We start from the raw sequence: 19,681 nt of genomic DNA, 5'->3' as shown, positions 1-19,681 counted from the left end.
AGCTAATCAAATCATTCCAGAAACCTGCATGAGACCCTTTTCTATTGCTATGGTAAAACACCAGGACCAAAAGCAACTCAGGAAGGAAAGGGTTTATTTCATCTTACAACGCTCAGGTCACACTCTTCACTGTGGGAAGTCAAGACAAGAAGTCAAGGCAGGAACTGATGCAGAGGCTATGGAGGAACATTGCTTATTGGCTTGTTCCTTCTGGCTTTCTCAGCCTGCTTTCTTATAGAGCCCAGGACCACCAGTCCAGAAGTGACCCCACAGTGGTCTGGAAGCTCCCACACCAATCATTAATCAAGAAAATACCCCCACAAGTTTACCTGCAGGCCAGTCTTATGGAGGCATTTTTCCAATTAAGAGTCCTTCCTCCTCCTAACTTGTGTTAAGGTGACAAAAAAAAAATGAACCAGGACACTCAGCTTGGATCAACTCCTTCCAAGCGCTCAGCAGAGGCCATTGGTGACCATATAGGGCATGCTAACACATTCTATGAATTCCCATTATCAACCACAGGGCTAATGACTACTCTCGAGCATGTATTTAGAGATTTGAGAGGGTGCTTAATAAACATGAAAAGGATTATATTGCACCCTGCCTCCATCTTTCAGTGATTTCTCACGGGGATAAAACTTCAACCCCCTTAAAAGACCCAGCAGAATCAGGCCCCAACCTGCCTCAGAAATTTGTTTTTAGCACTCCACATTTGCAGGCTGAAATCCAGCCTAACTCCATTTCTTTCTACTCATAAACTGCCCCAGCCTTTCACTCAGCACTTGAATTTTCCCTGTCAGACTCCCACTGCATTTGGCTCACCCATAACTCATCTGGGGTTGGGGGTTCTCAACTTGTGCAACTTCCTCCCAAAGGACTTCTGAGGCTCTAGAGCCTGGGTTTGATGACCTCCCTGCTGATTGTACAATGAATTGTGGTCTCAGTTGCATCTTGGTGTAGATTTCCCCAGAAGCAGACCCCAAGGCAAAGATTTGGCATAAAGTGGTTTATTGGATGGGACAGTCAAGAAAAAAGGCAGTGAGGGAGTAAGTCTGAGAACGCAACAAAGGTTGGGAGGAGAGCAAAAGGGCAGAGAGACCCTCTGTTACCCTCCCAAGGCCCCATGTCATCAGCCTCATGGGAAGCTGACATTTATACTTAGTTTGGATGCAGGAGTCTCCTTTGCAACCTTTAGACAATTTGGGGCTGCTACATTGACCATGGAGACCTGACTTTTACAGTGAGGCTATCAGGCTTCCCCTTAGAACTTGATGTCTACTGACTGGTGCCTAATAAGCCAACAATCGGGCCAGCAATGCCCGCCTTGGTTGAACTGGGTCTCCACCAGACAGAGAACTGGGCTCTGTGAATCACAGACCTCCACCTTTTCCCATCTATCAGTGACTCAGAACCCAGTATGGCTCCTGGGATGTCCTAACCATGACCATTTCTGCACTGTTCAGGGTGTTTTTCTTGCAGACATGTAGTGAGGGAAAGAAAGATGTCTGAAAAGTTCTTTCTGTACTTAGGTTAAGGTTCACAGTGAAACACCAAACCCCATTTCTCCTTCTCTCCGTTTCTGCTGTTCCTCAGCCCTCCCTGCTTCCTCTATTCCCTTCTGTCTGTCAGGGACAACAACTAGCTCAGTGAATTGCCACCAAATGTGGAGCACTCTCTGGATCACCTCATGGGTAAACGATCTTGTATCTAGTTTGTGAGGTTTTGCTGTTTTATTGAGACAGGGTCTCATGTAGCCCAGTTTGACCTCTGATGGCTGAGTATCCAGCTGAGGATGACCTTGAACTTCCGATCCCTAGCTTCCACCTCCTTAGTGCTGGGGTTGTGTGTCACAATGCCCCATGTTATGTACTTCTAGGAATCAAATTCGGAGCCTCCTGCATGCTAGGCAGGTACTTTATCAATGAGCAATATCCCCAGCTCACATCTGGCTTTTAAACAGTGGTTTCAGCTAGGCTTGTACTGCCTGCTGGTTGGTGTAGCCAGGAACAAGGCACAAGGTTCACTTTGGTTCTGAAATTTCCGGCTTAGATGCTGGCAGGCAGCTGGAGTCTTCTGAACTCTCCGGGTCACTTCAACCCCATGCTTCCAGAACATGATCTGAGCCAAAGTGTCTTCTTTGATCTGTAAATTATTTATTTGAAAGGTGTCACAAAGTAATAAAAATCACATGTAGCCCCACACTTTGAATCCCATTGACTTAATAGACTATAGTTACACCAAGTCAGCACTTATCCCAGAAAATCTAACCTATATAACAGCAACTCACACAGAAGAGAGAACAAAGGAGCCAAAAGAGCCGTGTTCGAGGCTTGCAGTATGATCATGGGCAACACCGGTTCCTATCTGGCCTCGGTCTCCTTACTCCTCAGTCCAGTGATGGCTCTCAGCTCTAGTGGTATGTGGTTCTAAGAACAGAAGTAAGTTTCTACAAGATTCCCAAAGCTGACACCTTCCCCCTGAGCACTACCAGAATTTAAGTCAATGATCCATTTAGCACAGAGGCATCCCATCTTAAATTTTTAGTGGCCCACAAGGTCAACAAGGGACAGTCCCCAGATCTGAAAATCCTGGGATCTTGCCACAGTTCAGTTCCTGGAGTCCTCAGTGGAGACTTGTATAGATTCAGCCAGACTTGGGACTGGTCAGGAGCTCTGCTGGCTAGTTTATGTCAACTTGGCACAAGCTTTGCTCATCAGAGAAGAGGGAAGCTCTATTAAGAAAATGCCTCCATAAGATGGAGTCAGAGACAAGCCTATAGTTTCTTGGTTACTGATTGATGGGTGAGGACCCAGACCACTGTGGGTAGGTAGTGCCACCTCTGGACTAGTGGTTCTGGGTGCCATAAGAAAGCAGACTGAGCAAGCCATGAGGTGCAAGCCAGCAGGCATCACCCCTCCATGGCCTCTGCATTACCCCCGCCTCCAGGTTCCTGCCCTGCTTGAGTCTCTGGCCTGACTCCTTCAGTGGCGGGCTATGACATGGAAGTGTAGGCTAATCAGTCCTGTCCTCCCTAAGTTGCTTCGGTCATGGTGTCTATCACAGCAATAGTGACCCCGACTAAGACAGGAGCTCAGAAGTTCTTATCCAGAGCAGGATTCGGCGCAAGCGTGGAAAGGGAGGGTGCTTGCAGGAGGTCACCCCACTACCCTCAGCACTCCACCTACTTCCCTACAAGAGCACTAAGTCTTGGCAGGAAATTGACCCCACAACCTCTAAGCTGTTTGTCCAGCTGTCCTAGCCTCCCCAGGCCACAGGTTCTTATATACCTTGGCCTGGAGAATGTATCAGGCATCTGGACACCCATTGAGCCCAAGCTAGAATCAACACATGCTGGGTGGGGGAGGCTGGGATGAATTACAACCTCCTCTGGGCTTCTTCTCTGCGTACAAAGTTAGCTCATCTAAAACCCCTTTAGTGTGGCAGTGAACACCTCTAGAGCCATAGTTAAGCGTTCAGCCTTTAGCCACACACAATGACTCCAGGCACTTGAGAGACTGAGATCAGAGAACCGTGAGTTTGAAACCAACCTGGCACATATAATGAGACCCTGTTGGAGGAGGAGGTGGGAGCTTTGAAGTTAAGGCCCTAGTCTAATACCTCATGTTCCTGAGGACCTAAGTAGACAATAAATCCCTCTCAATGTAATGCAGAAAAGTGCAGCCTGCATAGGCATATCTGGTGAGAAGTTCTTTAAAACAGTCTCAGAGACAAGCGTTTGGTGGAGCACGCCTTTAATCCCAGCATTCAGAAGGCAGAAGCAGAATGATGTCTGGGAGTTCGAGGCCAGGACAGCCAGAACTACAAGAGAAGCCCTGTCTTGAGAAAAAAACGAAAAACAAAAACAAACAAACAAACAAACAAACAATAAAAGTTCATGTAGTTCAGGGTGCCATCAAACTCACTATGTAGCCAAGACTAAGTTTCAGCTACTGTCCTCCTACCCAAGCTGATTTTGAACTCCTGAACTCGATCCCCCTGCCTCAGGCTCCCCAGGAACTGGGGCTACAGGCACAAACCATACTTGGATAAAGGCTTCTTTAAACTCGTTACCTGTGTTGGCTTATTTAACCCTCTGGAAACAAAATACAGGGACATGAAAACCAGCCCTGTCTTGAAAGCAAAGGCACTGAGGTACACAGGAGTTAATAACCTGCTCCTGGTCACACAGCCTGAGAATACAGCAAGAGGACTGACTCCGGGGTTCAATGCTTTACACCAGATGCACCTCGTAAATCAAAGCCATAGAGTAGCAACCTGTCCTCAGCCTCCCCAGTCTGTGATCCAACCAATCAGATGACAGAAATATTCAGTTAGTGTACAACACTGCCTCTGATTGTGAGTAGCCAAGGCTCAGGAGCCAAAAACTATTGGAGGAATTCAAGTCAGGTCCTAGACTTGTAGCTAAAAATAATTTAGGTTCAATCTTATTATTTAAAAAAAACAGAAGAGGGGGGATAAAGAGGTGGCTCAGTGGTTAAGAGCGTGGTCTGCTCTTGCACAGGACCCTGGTTAAATTCCCAGCACCTACATAGTGGCTCACAATCATCTGTAATGGCAGTTCCAAGGAATCTGACACTCTCTGTGTGTACCAGGCATGAATATGGTACACATATATACATGCAAAGTGAAAATTTGAATCAAGACAAAGAAGGAAACAGGGGCCACTTCTACAAGTTGTCCTTAGATCTCCATGCACAAGCTGTGCCACAGGCACGCATGCAGACACACAAATAATAGATAGACAGACAGACAGACACAGATAGATAGAATTTTTATTGTAGGAGGGCAGTGGTGACATACACCTTTAATCCTAGCACTTAGGAGGCAGAGGCAAGTTGATCTCTAAGTTTGAGGCCAGACTGGTCTACAGAGCATATTCCAAGACAGCTAAGGCTACACAGAGAAACCCTGTCTCAGAAAAAAACTAAGTGTGGTGCTATGCATTTGAAATCCCAGCACTTAGGAGATGGAACCAGGAGGAGTCATTCAAGACCAGCCTTGGCTGCACATTGATCTGGAAGCCACCCTGAGATACATGAGACCCTGTCTTTAAAAAGAAAAGAAGAAGGAGAAGAAGAAGAAGAAGAACCAAGAAGGTGAAAACTGAGATCCCCAGAAGAGTGGTCCCCCATTATATCTGGTTTTGCCTTTGATCCCCATGGATTCAAAAGCAACCTATGACTACTGTTGTTTCTTCCAGTTGAACAAAGCTGTAGCCCAGCAAGAGGTGAGCTCTTGAAAGACCAAAGACCAGGGTTACTCAACTTAGCAAATAAGAATATAAGATTCCCAGTCAGATCTGAATTTCAAATCAACACATAATTCTGAATATAAACATGGTATGTACAATATTAAGGCTATACTGAAGTTCAGGTTCAACCAGACTTGCCATGTTGTCTCTGTTGTTATTCCCGGAAACAGACTGTGGTGTCCACAGAAACCATATTTCCCAGAGCTCAGACTCCTCAACAGAGGGAAGACAGGAGGCCCCACCTTGTCCCCTTCTGCAGCCCCCAGTGAATCCTCTCTCCGTCTGAACCATCCCCTCCTGCCCTTTATACCCTCTTGGAAAAATTCCACTGACATAAGGGATACTCACAGAGTTAATCCTCCTGACACCAACCAAGTCACTCTTTAACTCATTATCTTCAGGCCAAAGATTAAAAGCTGCCTGCATAAGAGTCAGGGCTCCAGCAGACCCTGAAAGCTGAGCTGCCAGACCCCCGAAGTGAAGAAAAGAGGAGAGGGCAAGGGAGGGCCAGAACCAGGGGAGAGAGAAGGGAGGGGCGGTCCACCAGCCTGCTGTCCCGCCACAGAGCCGGCTCAGTTCCAGCTCCGGGAGTCACTCAGCTGCAAAGGCAGCAACAACCCCACTCCTCAGGCAAAGGGCAGCAGGCAGACAGACAGGAGTCCTACAACTGGAGGTCTTCAGTCCCTGACCACTCAGCCCGGCCCAACCCCATGGCCTTCAATGACCTCCTGAAGCAGGTGGGGGGCGTCGGACGCTTCCAGCTGATCCAGGTCACCTTGGTGGTTGCCCCCCTACTGCTGATGGCTTCCCACAACACCTTGCAGAACTTCACCGCTGCCATCCCTGCTCACCACTGCCGCCCACCTGCCAATGCCAACCTCAGCAAAGATGGAGGTCTGGAGGCCTGGCTGCCCCTGGACAAGCAGGGACGGCCCAAGGCTTGCCTCCGTTTTACTTCTCCACAGTGGGTACCACCATTTCACAACGGCACAGAGGCCAATGGCACTGGAGTCACAGAGCCCTGCATTGATGGCTGGGTCTATGACAACAGCACCTTCCCTTCAACCATCGTAACTGAGGTAAGGATTTGGGGCTCCCTCTCCATGTGACACCACTTCACCTCTCAGACAGAGACATGCACACACACACACACACACACACACACACACACACGCACACACACACACAGAGTCAAGTTCCCTGGGGGCCAAGCTCAGAAGATGAGATAAAGCGTCCAAGAGGACGGTATTTGTAGAAGGTGGGTGTGGAAGCTGCCGAGTGTCGTAAGTGTGCTTAGAGCCCAGGAACAGTGAGACAAACAGCAGAGGACAGTGTGACTGAAGAGTGCGGCATGGGCCCCAGAGGACCTTCCTTGAGGAGGCTGAGCGACTTCCTTGCATCTGGGCTCTTCTCTGCCCAACCCTGGCTTACCTCTCCCCACAGTGGAACCTCGTGTGCTCTCACCGGGCCTTCCGCCAGCTGGCCCAGTCCCTGTACATGGTGGGAGTGCTGCTGGGAGCCATGGTGTTTGGCTACCTGGCAGACAGGTCAGTCCTGGGTAAGCCAAAGAGCTGGGCTAAACTGGGATCGGGGCCCCTGGCTGGATTCAAGGCAGGGGTGGCTGGCTTAAGTCAAAGACTCGAGATTCCTCCTAGATCCTCAGAAGGCCAAAGCCCTGGGCCTCGCCCTAGGCAGCAACTCTTCTGTATAACTCAGCCCACGGCACCCTCCCCAGCACTCCTCAGGCCCCTGACCACAAGTCTTCCCTCCCCCACAGGTTGGGCCGTCGGAAGGTGCTGATCTTGAACTACCTACAGACAGCTGTGTCAGGAACCTGTGCAGCCTATGCACCCAACTATACCGTCTACTGTATTTTCCGGCTCCTCTCGGGCATGTCTTTGGCTAGCATTGCAATCAACTGCATGACACTAAGTGAGGACTACTTACCTATGTCCCTTCTCACCACTCAGTCCAGTCAGCCTCCTCCCTCAGCTCTCCCCTCCTGAGCCCCCTGCTCTCAACCAATACCTCCCTTAGATCTGCATTTCCAATCAACACCACCCTGCCTTCTCCAGCTCCCACCATAATAAGATTGCAGACTCACGGTCAGAGTGACCGAGACAAGACAGATACAGGAGATCTTAGGAGTGGTGAAGACTGTATCCAAAGGAGAGCCGAAGGCTAGTGAGACAGGCCAAGCATGGTGGCAGGTACCCACAGCCCCAGCGCTCAGGAGCCAGAGGTGGGAGGACTGTCCCAAGGATGAAGTCAGATGGATCTATACAATGAGTTCCAGGCCAGTCTGTGCTAAATAGCAAAAAAGGCTGGGGTGGCAAGATGTCTCAGTGGATAACGACACTTGCCACCAAGTCTGATGACCTGAGTTGATCCCCAGGACCAACTGTTGCAAGTTAGTTGTCCTCTGACTTCTACACACCTACCATGGCATAAACACAGAGAGGAAGGAGAGGAGGGAAAGAAGGAGGGAGGGAGGGAGGGAAAGAGAGAAAGAATAAATGTAATTGTTTTAAAGGAAACATCCTATATAGAGATACCAAAGGCACTCCCAGCCAAGAAGTCAGAACTTACTCCATTTTTGTTGGTATTGTTTATTTGTTTTGTTCTGATCCAGGGTCTTAGCACGTAGCCTCCAATTCATGACACTCAGCTTTCCCCTCCCAAGTGCTAGAATTACAGGCATACACCACCACACCCAGATCTCACTCACTTTTTAAAAATTAATATAAAATATCATAATTATGTTAATACTGTGGCTAATCTAATATCTCTAAACAAGGATAAACTAGCATCATATGCACCAAACACACTTAGTGACGGAGAATAGTGTGTTCATGGACCATCAGTGTGCTTTCTCTAGTAGAGTAGACCTCTCTCTCTCTCTCTCTCTCTCTCTCTCTCTCTCTCTCTCTCTCTCTCTCTCTCTCACACACACACACACACACACACACACACACACACACAATCTCCCAGATGAATCTGAGGCTGGGGAGAAGAAAAGAAATTTACCTGAAGTTGTCTCTCAAGTCCAGAAAGAAATCCAGGGATTCACAGTTCTCTAAGACAAAAGGAACTAGTTAGGTCTGAGATTGAGCTGAGCAAGCCTAAGGCTCCAGCTCCAATATCAATATGCATATTCAAGTGTATCCCACAAGGAGCCTAGGCCTGCCTCTGGAGACCTTAATAGAGCAGTGGTCCCTTCCTGCCTGGACTGGTGTTCCAGGCTGGATAAACAGTGCTCTGACCACTGAGGACGAATCCAGCCCAAGACTGAGAAGGGAAGTGGTTTCTGCTGAGAACAGGCTGAGTGATCAGAGTAGCTCTGCAGGAAAGGGGATGGAGGCAGACCCTGGGGGCAGAGACAAGAAGCAGCAGGAGCATGGAGAAGGCAGTCCCTGGGGACCCTGCTTCCTTTAATGTCTCCACTCTCCCTACCCTGGCACCCAGCCTCACTGAAACATCTTCTACAGAGCTTTGGGAAAGAACACGATCAGGAGGGGGCAAGAGAGGAGTCTCTTTCTGCCTAGCAGCCCAGTTACTTGCACCACTCTAACCCTTTCCAGATGTGGAATGGATGCCCATCCACACCCGCGCCTATGTGGGCACCTTGATTGGCTACATCTACAGTGTGGGCCAGTTCATCCTGGCTGGTGTGGCCTACGCTGTGCCCCACTGGCGCCACCTGCAGCTTCTGGTCTCTGTGCCTTTTTTCGTCGCCTTCATCTACTCCTGGTACGTGGGATCTGGGGTGGGAAGCAATGACCCAGAACCTTGCATGGCTACAAGGGACAGGCCATCTCCCAGAGGTGGGCACATACTTCCCCAGAAAAATCACCCAGGACAGAAAGCTGACCCCAATCCAATGCCTCTGTTGAACAGATTCTGAAGCCAAGGCTGTAGGGGTAGATTTTGTACTGGAGGAGGGTGACAGGTCTTTGGCACCCCACAGTTTGACTGTGACACTCCTATTGACACTGTTCTTCCCGACCCTGCACCCAAGAGCTAAGTTCTGGGTTGGGAATGAGTGATTATCAAACTGGCCACTGCTTGGAGATCATTAAGGGGTCTTAGCAAAGGCCCTGGTTCCCAAAACTAACCCAGAAGACTGAAACTGAGACCGTGCCAACATCTACCCTCTCTCCATCTCCACTCCCAGGTTCTTCATTGAGTCAGCCCGCTGGTACTCCTCCTCAGGAAGGCTGGACCTCACCCTCCAAGCCCTGCAGAGAGTGGCCAGGATCAATGGGAAGCATGAAGAGGGCGCTAAGCTGAGTATAGAGGTAAGAGCCCTTTGTCTCTAGATGTTGCCTGAGCTCCAACCCAGATACAGGACCAAGACCCATGACTCAGGCTGGACCAAGGGTGTCCCCTAGGAGGAGCTCAGGCCCTGAGTCATGCCCATCCCATCAGGTGCTCCGGACCAGCCTACAGAAGGAACTGATGCTAGGCAAAGGCCAGGCAAAGGCCATGGAGCTGCTGCGCTGCCCCGCCCTTCGCCGCCTCTTCCTCTGCCTCTCCATGCTGTGGTAGGCTCAGACAAACAAGCAAGCTGATCAAAGGACAAAAACCAGACTGGGGGAGGGCCTGGATGCCACGGGTGGGAACAGCAGGTGGGGGAAGGGAAGGGAAGGTCACCAGATCTGCTACGAGGAGCAGTGGGAGCACTGAAAAGACAAGAGACCCGGCACAACCAGTCCCGGGCTCAGACTCGTCTCCTGGCTTCTCTCGCCAGCCCTGTCCCTGTATAAACCACCTCATCAGGACCCACGGTCTCCAGAGCCCACACATTTATGCTGTGAGGGCAGACCACAGTGACTGTTCTGGTGGTGCCTAGGACATAAGAGGACCCATACTTATCCCAAAAACACACTTGGGCCAAAGATGATATAGCCCCAAATCTTCCTTTCCCTGCAGTGTTCCCATTATCTCTCTCATATGCATCACCATGGCAATCCCATGACAGTTAAGTGGGGTGTGATCAGAAGAGCAATCTTGCCAAAGGAATTTTTTGCTGACAGTTTGGGGTTTATTCTCTGTAGAGGGTTCTATCCCCAAACCTACACTTTGTGAACCCCTAAACATTCATCCGAGAGATACAGATAAGTCTCAGACAATTCCAGCCATTACCAACACCTTGATGTGACTTATGTAGTAACCTCAGCCCAGCAGATAAGATAAAGACTGAAAGTGTATAAACGCTACTTAGTAACTAAGTGTAAGTTCTCCAGTTCCCTGGGGTGTCCAATTAGCACAGGACTGGAGGGCTGCCCCACTACTTGACCTGTGCAGTTTGAGTATGGAGTTGTTAAGTGTCTGAAGAAGCAATAGCCAAAGCAGATCCTAGGTCCCAAAGCAGGACACCGTCCATGCATCACTGTATTTATGAAAGAATGCACTTGTTTAAGCCAGTCTAACCAGCCCACGCCCCCTTCCCTCCTTACCAGGTTTGCCACTAGCTTTGCCTACTACGGGCTGGTCATGGACCTGCAAGGCTTTGGGGTCAGCATGTACCTTATCCAGGTGATCTTCGGTGCTGTGGACTTACCGGCCAAGTTCGTATGCTTCCTCGTCATCAACTCCCTGGGCCGCCGGCCGGCACAACTGGCCTCCCTGCTGCTGGCAGGCATCTGCATCCTGGTGAATGGGGTAATACCAAAGGGTGAGCACCTACCAGTATCTTGGCTCTCAGTCCCACCCACCCTGCCCCTTCAGACATAACCCAGCTTCTCAGAAGCCAGTACCCACACCCTCAATCCTATGTTCCCACTCTCCCCATTCCTTTCTCTCTAGACCAGACAATCATACGCACCTCCCTGGCTGTGCTAGGGAAAGGCTGCCTGGCTTCCTCTTTCAACTGTATCTTCCTGTACACTGGAGAGCTGTACCCCACAGTGATCCGGTGAGTGGGAGCCCAGGGCATGGGAGCGGGGGCGGTCTAGGGAAAGACAGTCCCCTGCTCACACTAAAGCCAGAACACAAGTTCCAAGCTGTGACCATATCTAAACTCCATCTTAAACCAAAGATGCAAGCATGCAGGCAACTTCCTACAAGAACCACACCTGGCAATATGCCAGTCATATGGATAAACTCAGCATCACTTTATAGCGAGATGGGAAAGGCATTGAGAAATAAAATAATATGTCTACTTAAAATCTGAATGCAAACATCACATGAAATGTCAAAGACCTGAGAAGTCATGGTGCTGTGATGACAACCTTGAGACATCTTAGATACTACCGGATGCCTTTACAGGTTTCCAGGCAAAATGTGTATGGTGTACCGAGCACTCAAGTCAAGCATATACTGTGTGTCAAGCACTTTCTTAACCTTTCCACAAATATTAATTCACTTATTTCTCATAACAGACCAAGGCAGGCACTATCATTCTCCTTTTACAAGTGTGAAAACAGAAGGCTTCTGCAGGGTCACACAGCTAGCAAGGAAGCCTGCACTGATCCCCAATGCACTGGCCTCCTGAGTTAATGTTTTTAACTTCCCCCATAGAGAATGTTCTTGGTTAGCTGGACTTATTTATTTTTATTTCATGTATGAATGTTTTGCTCACATGTATGTATATATACCATGTACATGCCTAGTGTTCACAGAGCCCAGAAGAGGACATCAGATCCCAGGCAACTGGAGTTACAGATAGATGGTTATGAGCTGCCATGTGGGTGCTGAGAACTGAACCCAGGTCCTTACAAGAGCAGTCAGTGCCCTTAGCTGCTGAGCCATCTCTACAGCCTCTCGTGGAGAATGGATGTTCTTAACACACAAGCAATGAGCAGCCTCCAGATCCCTTCCCCTGGGGACCCTGACTAATAGGTCTCTGTGAGATGGAGACAACTAGAATTCATAAGGTATGCAGGTGTGCTGGGATGTAGCTCAGGGGCAGGGCAGCTGCCTTGTAGGTGTGAGATGCTGAGTTCTATTCCTAGCACAACCAGAGAGAGAAGAGGAAAACAAACACATTCCAGATGATGGTAACCTAAGAATCACTGGTCTTACCCAGTGAACTCATGTGACAGCTGGAAACCCAGAGATGTAAAGAGATTGGCTGAAGGCCACACAGTAGCTTAAGGACAGGCAGAACTCAGTTTCACAACACCCCCCCCCAACAACAGCCCTTCTCAATTTCTTTTTTTTTGTTGCAAAAGTCACCACAATGGCCTAGGCATGCAGGTCAGTAGTGAAGTGTCTGCCTGGCCTGTGCAAGGTCCTGGCTTTGATATCCAGCACAACCAATAGCAAAACACAAAAATGTGAAATCATTTGCTAATCAAGCAGGAAAGAGGAGGCACAAAGATGTCCAGGGCTGGCAGAACTGCCTGCTCTAAATGCGGCCCCTGGTATCCACACCAGAGCTCTAACCAACACTCACCTGACCACAGGCAGACAGGCCTGGGCATGGGCAGCACCATGGCCCGGGTGGGTAGCATCGTGAGCCCGCTGGTGAGCATGACCGCCGAGTTCTACCCCTCCATGCCTCTCTTCATCTTCGGCGCTGTCCCTGTGGCCGCCAGTGCTGTCGTTACTCTCCTGCCAGAGACCTTGGGCCAGCCACTGCCGGATACAGTGCAGGACCTGAAGAACAGGTGGGCACACCCCCAGAGAGGATCATGACTTTCTCCAGGCACCCCACCCAGGCTGGGGTGGCACTGAGGCGCAAACCCAGGGCTCTTCTTCCAGATCAGCATTTCGTCCCTTTGTCCCCGAGTGGCAGATGCTACCAAATCCTTCTCGGGGCTCTCAGCTCCAGGAAGGAGTGGTTGCCATTTGGGGCAGATAGCAGATAGCTAGTCCCAGACTGAGGGGAGAGCCTGCACCATCTCAGACCTGGACAGGAGGCTGCAAACCCAGTTGTCTGCTTTCCTTCCTCCAGGGGCAGAGGAAAGCAGGGACAACTACAGCAGGAGCAGCAGAAGCAGATGATACCACTCCAGGCCTCAACGCAGGAGAAGAACGGACTCTGAGGACAGAAGGGGCCTCACACGGCACTAAAGGGAGTGGGGTTCTACAGGTCCTGTCACCTGAGGAGCTGGAGTGAGTGGAAGCTGCCACTCAGAGAAATGCCTCCCCAGAGGTCACTTCAGTAGACCCCACAAGGAACAGAAATCAAAAGGTCTGACTGTGTGCAGCTTCTTAAGCAGAATGTGCTCTTTGTCAGCGGTCTTCCAGCTCAGTGTTCACACGTTCTGCCCCTCCCCAAGCTCCACTGCCCTCCACATCCAGGACATTACAAAGAACCCCAGACAATTAAAAGACTCTCTTCTCCTACCTTGGTCCCTCTCTCTTCTTCTCTGCCTCCACTTCTCCTTTCTAACATTTCTGTTTTAGCTAAATGCCTTATGCTCCCTTCCCTTCCCAGAAATCAGAGCTCGATGAGAAACTGAAACAAATGCAGCCAATCAGAGGCTCTACTTTGGGCTCTTCTCCCTCTGTAAAAACAGATGGGAACTTCTAACAGCAAAAGAGAAAGATGATCATAGGTAAGGTCAGGATGCTGCCCTCTGCAAGCTCAGACCACTAGCCCACCTAATCCTTCCTGTGTTTGCTGAGTTTTCAATGTTGTTTCCTGTGGACCCAGGGACTGTTCCAGAAGAAAGATGAGGACTGACCAGTATGGAACAGCCAGGGAGACCCAACGCTGAGTGCTAATTATGTGCCAGGCAATGTCTTAAGCAATTTGAATATATTAACTCAGTTTCTCCTCGAAGTCACACTCTGGAGGTAGATGTTGTTTGAGACTAATTTGGTTTGGTTTCATGTTTTGGTTATTTTGTCAACTTGACATAGGCTAGAGTCATCCAAGAGGAAGGAACCTCAATTGAGAAGTGTCCCTATAGGCAAGCCTGTGGAGCATTTTCTTGATCGATGATTGATGTGGGAGAGTCCAGACCACTGGGCTGGTAATCCTGGGTGCTATAACAAAGCAAATTCAGCCAACCACAGGGAGCAAGCCAGTAAGCAGGGTTCTTACATGGCCTCTGCTTCAGTTCCTGCTGTGACTTCCCACAGTGATGGAGTATGACCTTGGAGTTGTAAGATGAAATAAACCCTTTCTTCCCCAAGTTGCTTTTGGTCATGCTTTTTGTTCCAGCAATGGAAATACTATCATAGGGCCTTGTATAACCCCAGCTGACCTTACGCTTACTATGTGGCTGCAGATGACCTTGAACCTTGATCCTTCTGCCTCTGCCTCCCAAATGCTAATATTACAGGATGTGCCACAATGCTCAAATCTGGAAGTAGTACTGCTATATTCCAACTTCAGTGTCTTTTCAGTCAGTGTGTCAGGGACCTTGTAGCATTCTCTGTGTCCAGAGCAAAATGGAACACTCCAGAGAACCCACAACTACCTGGTCCTTGCAGGGTGCGCCTCAAAAACCACACTCCCAGGCTTTACCCTGTCATGCGAGGTCCCAAACAGGCTTCGGTCTAGTAAGAAGCCCTTCCTTAAGTTTTTGTCCCACTCTCCAGAAATTTCACAGCCCCAGAGAAATTTAGAGGACGGAGGCTTCACCAGCTGAGCTTCCAGGTCCTGTGGTAGGTTGGATAGAGGAACCCACAAAGACACCACAGCCAAATCCCTGGAACCTTCGATTGTGTTGCCTGCAACAGAAAAGGTATTATGCAGGTGTGATTAAGCATTCTGAGGTGAGGAAACTATCCTGAATTTGGGTTTAGCCTGATGTGATCGCAAGGGCCCTTGGAAGAGACAAATCAGAGCGGGAGATGTAACAGCAGAATCTAGAGGTTGGAGTGACTCAAGAAGGGACAAATAAAGAGCAGTTCAAGTCAAGACAGCAGCTGCCATCTTCATTACTAAAGTAAAGTAACTACTGATCATTCTCAATCAAATAAATACATTCATCATTACCAAAAATAATAATAATAGATTAAATGGGATGAGTTTCCAAGCCAAGGAATGAATGAAACTCCCAGGAGCTGAAATGAGAAGCAAATGGATTCTTCCTTGAAGCCACCAAAAGGAACACAGCCCTGTTGACATAGCAACCTCAGATATCCAGCCTCTATGTACACAAGACAAAATGATTTAAGCCTCTATATTTGCAATGATTTCTTGCAAACAGCAGTAGGGAACTGGTATGCCTTTGGTTAGCTTCCTCCAGGAGACCTGGCAGAGACTTTATTTTCCCATGTATTTATGGTTGGGGTACAGCTGTAATGCCTAGGTAAGCAAAGGCCCCTATTATCAAATTCACAGGGTTTGCCTTACCCCTGGTTCCTATAGATATTTTGGAACTCCTGGACTCCCCTCTGCTAAATCCTCACCTGCCTACCCCAACCTCCCAATCCCCAGCCCTCCAGACCCCCAGACCCCTGCTTAAGTGTTTCAAAGATTTGCAAGAAAGAGTTCATCACAGGTGCAGGGACAAAAGAAAAGTACTGCACTGGGGCCGAGGTGTAGCTCAGCTGGTAGAGTACTTGCCCAACAGGAATGAAGCCCTGAGTCCCAGCCTCAGCACTGAGGAAACCAGGCAGAGTGGTGCATGCCTATAATCCCAGCACTCAAGAGGTAGAGGCAGGAACCAATGTGTGAGGCCAGTCCGGTATTCATGATATGTACTCTCTCAGGGAGAGAGCAAAAAGATGAGCAGAGGGAAGGGAAGGGAACACCACAAGGACCCATACCTCTTCTTAAGAAAACCCTCAGTAATCCCTTAGGGCAGCAGTTCTCAACCCACCAGTCACGACCCCTTTGGGAGGTCAAATGACCCTTTCACAAGGGTCACATATCAGATACCCTGCACATCACGTAACCTACATTATGATTCATTACGGTAGAAATGAAGTAACAAGGAAAATAATTCTCTGGCTGGGGTCACCACCAGATGAGGAGCTGCATCAAAGGCTCTGCAGCTAAGAAGGTTGGAAACAGTTTCAGGGCTATCTCCATGCTGCTCAGTTGTGATGACATCCCAGTAGCTGAATCTATTGCAAACTGATGACGCGCTGAACTAGTGATCTTGAGGCTCAATTTCCTCCACCAGATCTAATTCATTCTCACCCTCTTTTGCTTAAATCCCTCCTCAAGAGAAGCCCACACTAGCACTCTGGTGTAAGTCACATCTGTAGAAGCCAAGCCAACTGGAAGGTCCCAAGTCAGCTGTGGTTTAGATGTAGGTGGTGGATGAAGCTAGATGTTCAGATGGAATGTCTCCAAGAATGGCAGCCACTAGGAAAAGCAAGGGCTGCGGGATCAAAACACAACACAGCGGAAAGCTAGAACTACCCCAGTAATTGGATGTCATTGGCACGTAGATTTAACCAATCCCAAAGCCAATGGCTGCCTCTACTTGAACTCCCCACTTGCAATTATACAAGGAACATGGTTGTTCTAAAAGCGTTGAGAATAGAAGAGAAAAAGGTTCCAGCCATCAAGGAGAGCAGGATCCAAAAGAACTCTTCTACTGTCAATGACCAGAAAACTGAAGGAAACATAGTTAGACACAGGACACCAGGTAGCACCAGGCCATACTTGCTGTGAAAAGGGGAACAAATGATATGAGAGCTATCCTTATCCAGGCTCCCCTTCCTGGGAGCAGATTCTGGACCTCAGTACAGAAGCAGGATCCAAACAGAGCCAGGCAATCCCATGAAGTTGAGGAGAGCAAAAAGGAAGTTGGGGGTGGCCAAGGCAGCTAGAAATTGCTGAAGTGAGAACTATAAAACATCTAGAGATGAGAGAAGTATGCACGCACTGGGTCCCACAGGTTTGAAGAGTCTGAAGAGGATTCCTATCGGGAGAGATGTAGCTCAGCTGGTAGAAAGCTTATCTACCCCAGCACCACATACAAACCAGGCATGGTGGCTCATGCCGGTAACCTCAGCGCACAAAAGATCAGAAGTTCAAGACCATCCTCAGCCACATAGAGATCTCAAGGCTAGCCTGAGCCACATAAGACTATCTCAAAAATAAAGTAAGTGAAAAGAATTTCTAGGCCGGTGGTGGTGGCACATGCCTTTAATCCCAGCACTCGGGAGCAGAGACAGGTGGTTCAAGACCAGCCCGGTCTATAAGAGCTAGTTCCAGGACAGCCTCCAAAGCCACAGAGAAACCCTGTCTCAAAAAACAAAAACAAAAAAAAAAAAAAAAAAAAAAAAAAAAGAATTTCTAGGACAAAAGAATTTCTAGGACCAGTGAAATGCCGCAGTGGGTAAAAGCACTCAACACACAAACCTGACAACACGGATTCTGTCCCTGGAACCCACTGCAGAAGTCATGAACTGACCTGAAAACTATGTTTTGACCTCTATATACATACAGAGAGAGAGGAGGAAGGGAGGGAGACAGAGACAGAGAAATAGAAGTAAATTTTTAGAGAATTCCTAGAACTCAGTAAATAGAACTTAAGCACCCCAATTCAAATGCAGCCAAAAAATCATAAACACAGGCTTTGCCACAGAAGATACAGGAATGGGTGGTAAGCACTTAAGATGATTCAGCCACAGTCATCATGAGAAACATGTGAAATGAGACCACAGTAAGATGTTGGTTTGCACCTATACAAACAGCTAATGTGTAAAATTCTAGATTCTATGCAGCCATGTGATGCCCTGGGCATCACCTTGGGACTCTACAGAATCCTCACCAGCACCAAGACTCTCAGCAGATGTGACCTCTTGACTTTGGACTTCCTGCTACTCCATGTGACCAAGATACAGCCAGAAGGCTGAAGCTCAGGTAGTGAGACGGATCCACATTGGACTTTGACTTGGGGAGCAGTGACCTGATTGGAGCCCACCAGAGAACTCCCCGTAGTGATAGGTCCACAGCTCAGGTAGTGAGACGGATCCACATTGGACTTTGACTTGGGGAGCAGTGACCTGATTGGAGCCCACCAGAGAACTCCCCGTAGTGATAGGTCCACAGCTCAGCAGCAGCCCAGTGTAGGTCATGCCGCTCAAGCTGAGTTTTCGCTAAAACTCTCCCAACTATGCACTAACAATAAATTTGTTTTCTCCTTGAAAACTAAATTAAGACTGACCACACCAAAGTGCTGAAAAGAATAAGCAGAGATCCAGTTCTGGCAAAAACCTAAGTCTGTAGCCATTTATCAGCAATGGCTACAATAAGGAGCCAAAGCAAGCCTTTGCACTTTGTAAGTTGACTTACTCAGGTGTGTGTTACAGTGACAGGAAGCTGACTAACATACAGACTTCCAAAGCAAGCCTTTGCACTTTGTAAGTTGACTTACTCAGGTGTGTGTTACAGTGACAGGAAGCTGACTAACATACAGACTTCCAAAGCAAGCCTTTGCACTTTGTAAGTTGACTTACTCAGGTGTGTGTTACAGTGACAGGAAGCTGACTAACATACAGACTTCCAAAGCAAGCCTTTGCACTTTGTAAGTTGACTTACTCAGGTGTGTGTTACAGTGACAGGAAGCTGACTAACATACAGACTTCCAAAGCAAGCCTTTGCACTTTGTAAGTTGACTTACTCAGGTGTGTGTTACAGTGACAGGAAGCTGACTAACATACAGACTTCCAAAGCAAGCCTTTGCACTTTGTAAGTTGACTTACTCAGGTGTGTGTTACAGTGACAGGAAGCTGACTAACATACAGACTTCCAAAGCAAGCCTTTGCACTTTGTAAGTTGACTTACTCAGGTGTGTGTTACAGTGACAGGAAGCTGACTAACATACAGACTTCCAAAGCAAGCCTTTGCACTTTGTAAGTTGACTTACTCAGGTGTGTGTTACAGTGACAGGAAGCTGACTAACATACAGACTTCCAAAGCAAGCCTTTGCACTTTGTAAGTTGACTTACTCAGGTGTGTGTTACAGTGACAGGAAGCTGACTAACATACAGACTTCCAAAGCAAGCCTTTGCACTTTGTAAGTTGACTTACTCAGGTGTGTGTTACAGTGACAGGAAGCTGACTAACATACAGACATCCAAAGCAAGCCTTTGCACTTTGTAAGTTGACTTACTCAGGTGTGTGTTACAGTGACAGGAAGCTGACTAACATACAGACTTCCAAAGCAAGCCTTTGCACTTTGTAAGTTGACTTACTCAGGTGTGTGTTACAGTGACAGGAAGCTGACTAACATACAGACTTCCAAACCAGAATACCAAAGACTAGATCATTTACACAGCAGAAAGGCACTTTGTCACCGCTCTGGGGGCTGAAAGTCCATCATCAAAGAATCAGCAGGTTTATGCCTTTTCCCTTGGCTACTTTCCCAGGGTGTCCTCACATGGCCTCTTCCTCACACGCACGCACCCATCCCTGCTGCTCTCTTTCTATAAGGACATCAGATGTTTGGATTATGGACTTGTTTTTTTATTACTTGACAATTCCTTATGTGTAAACAATTTACCTTTATCCTATCCACCCCAACGCCCCCTTCCCACTCTACC

General features: G+C 48.4%; 1 protein-coding gene and 1 long non-coding RNA gene across 2 annotated transcripts; one reads left to right on the top strand and one right to left on the bottom strand.

The window, feature by feature from the left end:
- Positions 1 to 991: 991 nt before the first annotated feature.
- LOC110340611 lies at positions 992 to 8,860 on the bottom strand. The gene is made up of 2 exons (XR_002382408.2): positions 8,300 to 8,860; positions 992 to 2,142 (listed from the first exon to the last, which is right to left on the bottom strand). It is a non-coding gene; the product is annotated as an uncharacterized LOC110340611 (long non-coding RNA).
- Positions 5,616 to 14,361, top strand: Slc22a6 (solute carrier family 22 member 6). The gene is made up of 10 exons (XM_005063881.4): positions 5,616 to 6,351; positions 6,716 to 6,819; positions 7,050 to 7,204; positions 8,854 to 9,022; positions 9,447 to 9,570; positions 9,701 to 9,816; positions 10,735 to 10,949; positions 11,081 to 11,189; positions 12,682 to 12,885; positions 13,173 to 14,361. The coding sequence occupies exons 1-10, from the start codon at positions 5,983 to 5,985 to the stop codon at positions 13,261 to 13,263; spliced, it is 1,656 nt and encodes a 551-aa protein (XP_005063938.1). The 5' UTR covers positions 5,616 to 5,982; the 3' UTR covers positions 13,264 to 14,361.
- The last annotated feature ends 5,320 nt before the right edge of the window (positions 14,362 to 19,681 follow it).

The sequence above is a fragment of the Mesocricetus auratus genome, unplaced genomic scaffold (assembly GCF_017639785.1).
Source record: "Mesocricetus auratus isolate SY011 unplaced genomic scaffold, BCM_Maur_2.0 Super-Scaffold_4256, whole genome shotgun sequence".
Classification (NCBI taxonomy): domain Eukaryota; kingdom Metazoa; phylum Chordata; class Mammalia; order Rodentia; family Cricetidae; genus Mesocricetus; species Mesocricetus auratus.
This window is presented reverse-complemented; position numbering and strand designations above follow the sequence as displayed.